The 9,500-nt window shown below is 42.9% G+C and overlaps 2 protein-coding genes across 2 annotated transcripts in view; one reads left to right on the top strand and one right to left on the bottom strand.

Moving 5' to 3' along the window:
* ACAT1 (acetyl-CoA acetyltransferase 1) overlaps positions 1 to 6,639 on the top strand; it is a 9,737-nt gene extending 3,098 nt beyond the window's left edge. Inside the window, exons 3-9 of the mRNA XM_010134024.1 lie at positions 635 to 778; positions 2,510 to 2,660; positions 3,221 to 3,316; positions 3,958 to 4,071; positions 4,465 to 4,529; positions 5,146 to 5,303; positions 6,486 to 6,639. Of these exons, the coding sequence (XP_010132326.1) occupies positions 635 to 778; positions 2,510 to 2,660; positions 3,221 to 3,316; positions 3,958 to 4,071; positions 4,465 to 4,529; positions 5,146 to 5,303; positions 6,486 to 6,606 (849 nt within the window). The 3' untranslated portion in view covers positions 6,607 to 6,639. The remainder of the gene's footprint in view (positions 1 to 634; positions 779 to 2,509; positions 2,661 to 3,220; positions 3,317 to 3,957; positions 4,072 to 4,464; positions 4,530 to 5,145; positions 5,304 to 6,485) is intronic.
* Positions 6,640 to 7,503: 864 nt separating this feature from the next.
* NPAT (nuclear protein, ataxia-telangiectasia locus) overlaps positions 7,504 to 9,500 on the bottom strand; it is a gene marked incomplete at its 5' end in the record, with an annotated part of 23,981 nt that continues 21,984 nt past the window's right edge. Inside the window, one exon of the mRNA XM_010134023.1 lies at positions 7,504 to 7,581. Coding sequence (XP_010132325.1) covers positions 7,504 to 7,581 — 78 coding nt within the window. The remainder of the gene's footprint in view (positions 7,582 to 9,500) is intronic.

The raw sequence follows: 9,500 nt of genomic DNA, 5'->3' as shown, positions 1-9,500 counted from the left end.
ACAGTTATGTCCTTAGTCCTTATGGTTTTTCTGTTTGTAGGTTTTCTGTTTGCCTCAGCTTAAATGTACTAATTTATAAATGCCCAAAATGATTCAGCTTAATTCAGGTTCAGTAATCATTAGTTATTAACATCTTTTTTTTGCTGGCCTTTTCAGATGATAAAACCATATTAAGTCATCTCTCTTTACACAGTAAGATGAAACAGTAGTGTGTAAAACTGCAGGTACTGGTAAATCTCTGTCTTTTCTTACTGGTCTCTTACATACTGACTGTTGCCTGTTCCACAGAGATATGGAGCTGAGAAAGAAGAACAAAAATGAGACATTTACAGAAAAAGAAAATCTAAAACTTATAATTGATCTTGAAAGTTTTTGAATTGCAAGAGACTGACATGGCTCTGGCAGCTTCCTCAAACTGCACACAGTTTGTTCTGTCAGGGTGGTTTAACCAGGTTCAGCTGTTGTTCCTGCTGTTTGCTTTTTAAATGCATAAAGATTTTTCCCCCCCCTCTTTCCTTCAGACTTCTCAGAAATATAAAGCATCTATGCTTAAGCTTTTGCTGATATTTGTTCCTCCAGGAAATCAGAGACCACACTGTGTTATTAATAGTTTTAACTCGTTTCCTTTGAGCAGGATGTGATGGTTGCTGGTGGGATGGAGAGCATGTCCAATGTTCCCTATACAATGAGCAGAGGATCAACGCCGTACGGAGGAGTAAAGCTGGAAGACCTGATAGTAAAAGATGGCCTGACAGATGCCTATAACCATATCCATATGGTAAATATTCCAGCACTGCACTAAATCATCAACCACAGACCTGCCGCAGCTCTGAAGAGCTTGTTTATAATTATGATGAAACTGCTTCATCTAGAAAACAGTGATGAGGAATAACAGTAACAGAGGAGGAAAAAGTTTTCTGTTTCCAGGCTTCCTGTAGTAACTGTAATGGAGGGGGTAGAGAGAAGACCAGAACAGAATAGCAAATTGTGTGTTAACGCTTGTCTGTCTCTGAAGTTGGAATAGCTTAGAGCAAGGATTTAAAAAAAACCCAGTTCCTGCCACTGGTAAGATTGCTGTTGCTCTGTCTGTGGAAGAGAGCAGTCGGGTGACTTGATGTCTTTGAGGGCACCTCCTCTGCACGGGTCAGCAGGCTCTCGTGGTGTTTATTCTCCTTCCCCCAATGTACATATCTGCTATCTCCCGTGGGAAGGTTTGAGTCAGCTGGTATGCTTGGCTGTCAGCACGGTAACTGAAATTGGGCAAACTACTGCGAGCTTAGGATGGGTCTGGAAAAGCCCTGATAGGAAGATAGTGAAGAACAAGCATCAGGCAAGAAGAGTTTGGAAAGAGAACGGCTATTTTCTGTTGACGAATATTCCTGACCTTTGTCTGTGGTAATTCTCAGCCATTGGGTGTTACTGACTGGTCAGTTGGTGTATGGGAAAACTTGTGATCTGTATGTTTGACACAGACCTCGCCGCTTCCATGCGTGATACAGAATTTTTGCAGTGTGGCGTGCTCTGCTCACGCTCCTGGTTGAAATCCACTCCCATTTTCAGCTAAAATGCATTTGGTTGTGGAGTGTAAATAGTGGTTTTGCTGGTTCCTGTATTTGGGGAAAAACTCTAGGAGTTGGTTATAATGCACTAATTTTAATTGATCAGGACAGTATTTAGAACCTTTTGTCTTCATTATGGCAGCTGTAGGTTGCTTGTCTGTGTGGGAATATACAGGAAGGCCCGTCCGATGGCTGTAGGAACTGCCTCTTGTCTAGGTTTTGGCAATACACTTCAGCTGCTGGCGCTGCGGAGACTTTAAATTCTTCAGCTGTGTAGAGGTGAACTTGCTTGTTTGAAGAACTGGACAAACACGGCACTAGAGGGTTTTGTGTTGATTCATTGAGTTTCCTACAGAAATAAGAGGTGGAACAAAACCTGATAAGAACAAATCTTTCAGGTTGACTAGAAGTATTTATTTTGTGACCAGGTATTCAGACAGTGGCGGTAATGAATTATATAGAGGTCAATCATAATTATACAATCCATAAAATGATTTGATTGTTTCATTCTACTTATTCTAGTTATTAGACAAAAGATACACAGACTTTGTTTGCACGGTTTTTAGCATATCACACCCCAAAGGCTGAGTGACCCCTGTGCGGAATGAAAACACTCATAAGATGATGTGAACACCCTGTTCTGGGGCTGAACAACAATCTTCAGTCTCTGGAGACATCAGCCCTAAGCACTTTAGCACTTACTCTTGCATGCAGTTTAACTGAAAAAGCCTTGTAAGGAAAGTTCCTTCCTGGCTCTAGTAATCTGGATCCAGGAAACACTTGCTAAATCTGAAGATCTTATTCCAGAAGTTACTGTTTGATCATGACAGTGTAAATTAGAAGTGGACACCAAATATTAGTACATTCAGTTCTGGAAATGTGCTGGTTGAGCTTTCTCAGTTATGTTTCACGTCCAGAAACACCAGCTGACGTGTCTGGTTTCCTCCAAGGGCAACTGTGCTGAGAACACTGCGAAGAAGTTCACTATTTCACGAGAGGAACAAGACACTTACGCCATAGGCTCTTACACCAAGAGCAAAACAGCCTGGGATTCGGGAATACTGAAAAACGAAATAGTTCCCGTCACTGTTACCAAAAAAGGTACACTATGGGAAGATGTGGTAAGATGAATTGTGTTTCTCATTAAAAGCAGTAACGTTGTCTGAGTTCAGTACCAACTGTGGTGTTGACCAGGCAGATCTCAGGAACGCTAATCTGAGACTAGCCAAGAATTTTCTGTGCCACAGAATTTCTGGTGAACAGCAGTCAGTGACCTGTGATCTGGTTTTATTTTAAAATTTTTCTTTAATGTTACGTACCATGTCTTCTTCCTTTCCTATGCAAGAGGAAGACTAGCTATTGAATTTAGCTCGTACGGTCTGAGGACATCTGAGGTTTAATTTCCCTTTAATTACATTAAAGATAGATAGGTTAATTGTCCCTGTCATTCTGTCCCCAGGCATTACAACTGTAGGTGAATAAATTGGATTAAGGAATAATTTTTTTTCAGATTTTGTAAGCACATTTTTTGACATGCATTTTACATGTGTTTACATTTTTTTTACTGAAGTAACTTGTTTAAATCAGCATTCAAAGTACAGTGTTAAAATGTCTTAAGAACGGGCTGTTCTACAAAGTACTAAACCAAATCTGAATTTCAGGAAAGCCAGATACAGAAGTGAAAGAAGATGAAGAATACAAACGTGTTGATTTCAGTAAAGTTCCAAAGCTGAAAGCTGTTTTCCAAAAAGAAAATGGTAAATACTGTTAATTTAAGCTGATTGATTAATTTTCTACGAAGCGCGAGGGTACTTTGTTGTAGTGAAGAGCACTGTTCACAGGAGCCGGATGCCCGGCGGTGGGTGGTCCATTAACTGTTAGATGTCTGCTAAGGTAAACAAAGAACGATGCTTCGCAGCAGCGTGCACTGGCTTGGACTCAAAGATGGTCCAAGAACCGTAAACCAGTGAGCACCTCTGTGGTCGTTTGCTTTAAAAAGACCGAACCAGATGGGTGTCGGTTTAGCTGCTGCCACGCTCTCCTGAGCAGAAGCTCCTGTTCCAGCGGGAGCTGGAGTGCCTGTACATCGGCGCCCGTTACCTCCTGAATCTGTAAGTGATACATCTTTCTGGCCAAACCAAAGCTGCCCTTTCCGAGCTGGAACTGTGTGTGAATGCCAGAACTGCGGCTGACGTGGATGATGTGAGCTACACCACTGCTTGGGTGAAGATACGGATACATGGGAAGGTGCTTGTTTAATCAAACCAGTTGGTTTCAGCTAGCGCAACAGCATCACCGTATTGCTGAGACCTTATGACCAAGGGCCTAAGGTAGAAAAAAAGTCACTGACGGGATATACGTGAGCTGTGTCACACTTTCCCCACTGTACCTTCTCTAGGAACAGTCACAGCTGCCAATGCCAGTACTCTGAACGATGGCGCAGCTGCTTTGGTGCTGATGACTACGGAGGCAGCCAAGAGACTGAAAGTCAAACCACTGGCACGGATAGTCGGTAAGGATTTTCTTTTCTTGTCTTTGAGCACAGTCCTGGAACGCGCTCCCGTAGTACGCTGTCAGACTGGGAGTCCTGTTTGGCTGGTTATCTGACGTTCAGGGGACAGAAAAGCCGAGCCCTAAGGTGTCAGGGCCAGATCTTCTCCATGCGGTGCTTGGAGCGTCAGGTGTTGTGCCAGCAGGCTTTGGTCACAAACAGTTTTCTATAGGGGATAATGTTAACAATATGAAAACGTTACGATGTGGTTCACCTAAGGCACTAAACTTCAGCTGGATCCATTTCACAGACCATTATACTCATTCTGTCTTGGCTGGGTTTGCTGCTTGCACGAATAAAACCCACGTATGGTAAAAACAAAAGGTCTGTAAACAGCTCCTGTGGTTTTTACAGCTTTTGCAGATGCTGCTGTGGATCCCATCGACTTCCCAATTGCACCTGCACACGCAGTTCCCAAGGTAGGAATAACACCGAGTGGTTATTTTTGAAAACCAACGTTGGTTCATACTTCAGTGGATCTTCCTGTAGTTAGGATTGAAATTACAATTATGTCATAAATAGAAAAACCATGTTATTCAGAGGATCAAGGCTAGAATGCGGATTTTCAGCGTAACAAATTTCTCACCCCTATGCTGAAAGAGAATCCTGCTTTATATTGCTTCTTTCACCAACTCCGACCCCGTTGACACTTGCGAAGCTTTGCAGGTGGCACGGCGAAGAGGCAAAACAAATAGGGTTGTTCAGGTACAGACGAGTTCAAAAGGAGTGAGGACAAGCGTACGGCGCGAGGCAGTGCTGCACCAGGTTCCACGTACTGACCGTGGCAGCGTAAGCGGGGTGAACACGTGCCTTTGGCACAGGGCACTGCCCTGTTTCTTCTTTTGTGAAAACTCAAGTTTGAGCTTTGGTACCTCAGTTCTGCTTTTTCCCATCTGGCAAAGAAGTTCCAAAACACAACCTTGAATCAGACTATGGGCAGCCTGAGTCACCCACCTCAAAACAGACCGTTTTTTTTTTCTATGACTAGCTTCCTAATTTTTTAATAGCTGTAATTATTTTTATTATTATGTCTAGATTCTAAGCGCGACAGGCCTGAAAAAAGAAGATATCGCCATGTGGGAAATCAATGAAGCCTTCAGCGTTGTGGTGCTGGCCAATATTAAAATGCTGGGTATTGATCTGCAGAAAGTAAACATTAACGGAGGTGCTGTCTCTCTCGGCCATCCCATCGGGTGAGTAGAGCAAGCACGGGCTTTTGTCCTGCACAGGGGCACTGCTACTACCTTTATTCTCAAATTTAAAGCAAGTAGGAGGGGTAATAGAAATTTCCTATCAAGTACGTAGTGACTTAATGCAGGTGTTAAATTTCAGGGTACCTTGAGAAGAGCGTGATCTCTTCTCTCTGTACGGGTAGTTACACCTACTTCTATGAAGAGCTTGCTCGTTACTGTGGCTGGAAGAGTTATGAACCACCATTAACACCACAGAATAAACAATAATAATTAACCAAGTAGTTAAGCCAATACAGTTCACCGGTGAACTTAGGAAGACAGTGCAGGGTGTGGTGCAGGGACTCCCATGGCTCTTACGTGAGCAAGGTGAAATCCCAGGTCTTGTCAGAGCAGTTTTGGTGGTGAATCCCGGGGTCTCCAAGCACTTAATGCAGCAGACGGGCGGAGCGTGGGGATGCTGGGGGGGTCTCTTGCTTCAAAGAGTCAGATCACCTGCTGTTCCCCAGCAGCTGTAACTTACGACTTCACCCGCCCTAAGGGTGATCGTGTGCGTGGTCCAGGTCTATGAGGAAGAACCCACTTCAAAACCTCTGTGTAAATACAGGTGTGAACTAACACCTGAAGTACGTCGGGAACAAGGGGGAGTGCTTCATGGGTCATAAAAAAGCTCTCATCAAGGCATAATGCCACAGGCCACGCTGGCATCTCCTTTGCAATACCAGCTTCTGGCAAGGGAATGATTTTTTTCGTCTTAAAAGTTAATTTTGATAGTCTAATAACTGAATTTAAATGTCTGATTTTGCACAACAGGTGGATCAAAGTATATCAAGCTGTAAGCAAATAAGAATCTGTTTGAAATTAATTGTTGCTATAGATTTGGGTTTTGTGGTTGATGCGTTACCTTCTTTGAAAGAGCTTTGAATATGTAGAGATACTTCAGTGCAACTTAAGAGGTGGTTTCCTTTTCCAGAAGACAGGAGTTTTTCTTTGTGTGTGTCTAAGACTCCTTCTGTTTAAGTACTGTAGCTAGAGGAAAAAAAAAACCTGTACTGCAACTAAATGTAGAGGGAAGGGTTGGTTTGGTGGTTTTTGTTGTTTTTTTCCCCTCCAGTGAATCCCTGCTCCGTTTTGCCAACCACCCTGTATGGGCCAAATTAAGAATTTCCATTCTTTTTTATTTAGCATGTCTGGAGCAAGAATTGTTGTTCACATGGCCCATGCACTGAAACAAGGACAATACGGTCTTGCCGGAATTTGCAATGGAGGAGGAGGAGCTTCTGCAATACTGATCGAGAAGCTGTAGGCCCACGTAGCGCTGGGAACAAAGCCTTGAACACGCTCTGATCGGAACCGTGAGTGGCGCCTGTTACATCTTATTTATCAGTAAGTGGATGAATTCTGTAACTGCCAGTCTAAATTTTTTTTAAAACGTCATTGATTATTGATACAAACAACTTGGCTTTTATTACTTTTGACTCTGCGCAAGTTTTTATACGTGACAAGTAGAAAATGTCCAATTATGATAATGGCTTGAGACCTGACAATAAAGAATGTTTGTTAACTGCGGCTCCTCTGTGACTGACACGTTGTTTCTGAAAATGAATTCTCTTGGTCACTACATAATGCTGCTACTACGAGCAGATAGTTTCTTAGAGTTTTATTGCTTAACTTTCCCAACTACCAAGGGATTTTCATGGAAAAAGTAACTACCCAAAGAGTGGTTTTCTCCTGGTGCGCACCTCAAAGCCAGGACAGGTGCAGAGACGGAGCCCTGCTGCAGCACTCTCAGCCTGCTCCGGGTGACGAGGAGCGAGGATGTGGTAACTTACACAGGCAAGTACTACAGTGTTCCAGTGCTCCTGCTCCTTGTCGGTCCCTTTAAGCCCCTGTGCTGTACGGTTTGGTCAGTATGCTTTAAAGCAGAGGCAGATGCAGGACCAAAAGGGTACAATTACCGTTACTGCTGCTGTGATGGAGCGCACAGCTACGGCTTCGGGAACACAGGGAAGCACGTTCCCATTGCAGGTATGCGGAGCCAGGAAAATACTTTCCGGGCTCTTGTTCAAGACTGCAGTGAGAAGTTCAGGCAGTTTCTTCAGCAGGGCAGAAACTGGGTACTGCACCAGTATAAAGCCTACTCCTACCTTGCCCTTTTCACAAGGGATAAACACCAACCGCTTCTAAGTTTCTTCGCTGGTGTTTAGGACAACTGCTTTCTTACTCTGGCATTGATTTCAACAGGATGTCGTCTTCGCCTGCTGACCGTCCCTATGTTTTCCTGCGTGAAGAAGGGGGAATAAGTACTTTGGGATGGAGCGGTATCTGTTTTTTACGGGAAGGAATGTACTTGCAGAGGCAGCAAATGAACAGTGCCGTTTAAAGGCTGCATACTAAGAAAATGCACCTTCGCTCATGCTCTGACACCCCCTCTTCTAAAATTTACTTGCTGTGTGACACCACTTCTTCCTCTGAAAGTAATTCATGTTGTAAGCATTGCCAGATCACCTGAACTGAAGGAGACAGGCTACAGTGGTTACTGGTTGTCCCATGAAGGGGCTACACTGTGTCCCAAGTGGCAAATCTATTTAAAAATATCACCCATCAGCTATCAGAGTACTGTTAAGCATAAAATGCCACCATGTAGCAAAGAGAATTTTTTCCCCCGCTCTGACAACTGCTGCTATTGGAAATTAGTGTTTAGTACTGAACTCATAAAAAAAAACACCCAACCCATCAATCAACACAACTTTTCTATACAATAGCTGCAAAGCGGCTTAGTGGACTTGGAAAACAGGAGGGAAAGACACACAACTTTAAACCAAAAATATTTATTCAAGCTGTAAATGCTATGCAGTATTTAGTTTTTGGATGGGTTTAATATAAACATCTACTGCATAATATTGGTTCCTTAGGAATCCTTGTATACTATTGGAAACATTGCCCTGTTGCTGTACAGATCTCTTACAAGAAAACTTCTTTTTTTTTTTTTTTTAAAGACCTCTAATGATTTGAGAACAAAGGAGGGAAAACAAACGGGGACAATTGGTTCCTTAGGAATCCTTGTATACTATTGGAAACATTGCCCTGTTGCTGTACAGATCTCTTACAAGAAAACTTCTTTTTTTTTTTTTAAAGACCTCTAATGATTTGAGAACAAAGGAGGGAAAACCAACGGGGAACATTCTGCACTACTGGAGCAAGGCTTAGTGTGGTAATTTTCACCCATGCTAATGGTTACTCAAATGTAGGCCGAGCTTCTCCTGGGCCTGTTTCGAAGAGAGCTTATATAATTAATAGCTGTGACAAATTCTGTGGTCAACAGAAAGATGAGATGCAAATTTTTCCATGTCTGGCTAAAAGCAGAGGTGATATTAACAAACACTTCCTCAACAGTACAAATGACAGTAAAAAGAACTGACACGCTGAAATCCTTGTCTGGCTATTACTACCGTTTAAGTATTCATAGCGGGGTATGAATACGGGGGTTAACCCCCAACAAAGTACAGTCTGGAAACAGCTTCTGCATTCTCACGCCATCCTACGCAGTGACTCCCTTAAGCAGATGAGGCCTGTCCAAATTAAAGTTCTTACCTGAGTGACTGGTTGGGAAGATGAGAAATACTGTTGGAGGTTTTACTGGCCTTATGTTTAGTTACCACCAGTATTTTGGTTAACTCATTCCAAGCCTTACACCGTGGCTTTGACAGTTAAGAGAGAAGAGAACGTTAGTACCAGCCAGTCAGAGCTGAAGATTAAGTCCCTTTCAGATTCAACAAGACAATGGGAAGTGGCCAGCTGAGCTGCCTGTCTCTTAGAGCTGTGAACTACAACCACCTCCTCCAACCTCACAACCTTTTTGCAAACTGGCTAAGCCGTTCACAGGGGTGAGTAGAGAACACAGCAGAACACAGACAACGTGGTGTAACAGGAAACGTACGACCTCTCTTACATTTATACAAATGTACAGTTTTTCTAGTTAAATGACTCTACGCAAGTGCTTTTTCAAAAATAAACATATACCAACTCAAGGATATTTACACACAGCCACCTGATTCTGCTATAAAGTGAAACTTCAGTGCACTCCAAGTGCAACTCACTCTTTTTATTGTGAACTTCTCTTCCCATGCAAAACCTCAGCATAACACCACTTTGCTTTAGACAGTCACAGTCCAACTTCTTTGTTCTCATTCATCATAA

This window comes from Buceros rhinoceros, unplaced genomic scaffold (genome assembly GCF_000710305.1).
Source record: "Buceros rhinoceros silvestris isolate BGI_N320 unplaced genomic scaffold, ASM71030v1 scaffold4214, whole genome shotgun sequence".
NCBI classification, from domain to species: domain Eukaryota; kingdom Metazoa; phylum Chordata; class Aves; order Bucerotiformes; family Bucerotidae; genus Buceros; species Buceros rhinoceros.
This window is presented reverse-complemented; position numbering and strand designations above follow the sequence as displayed.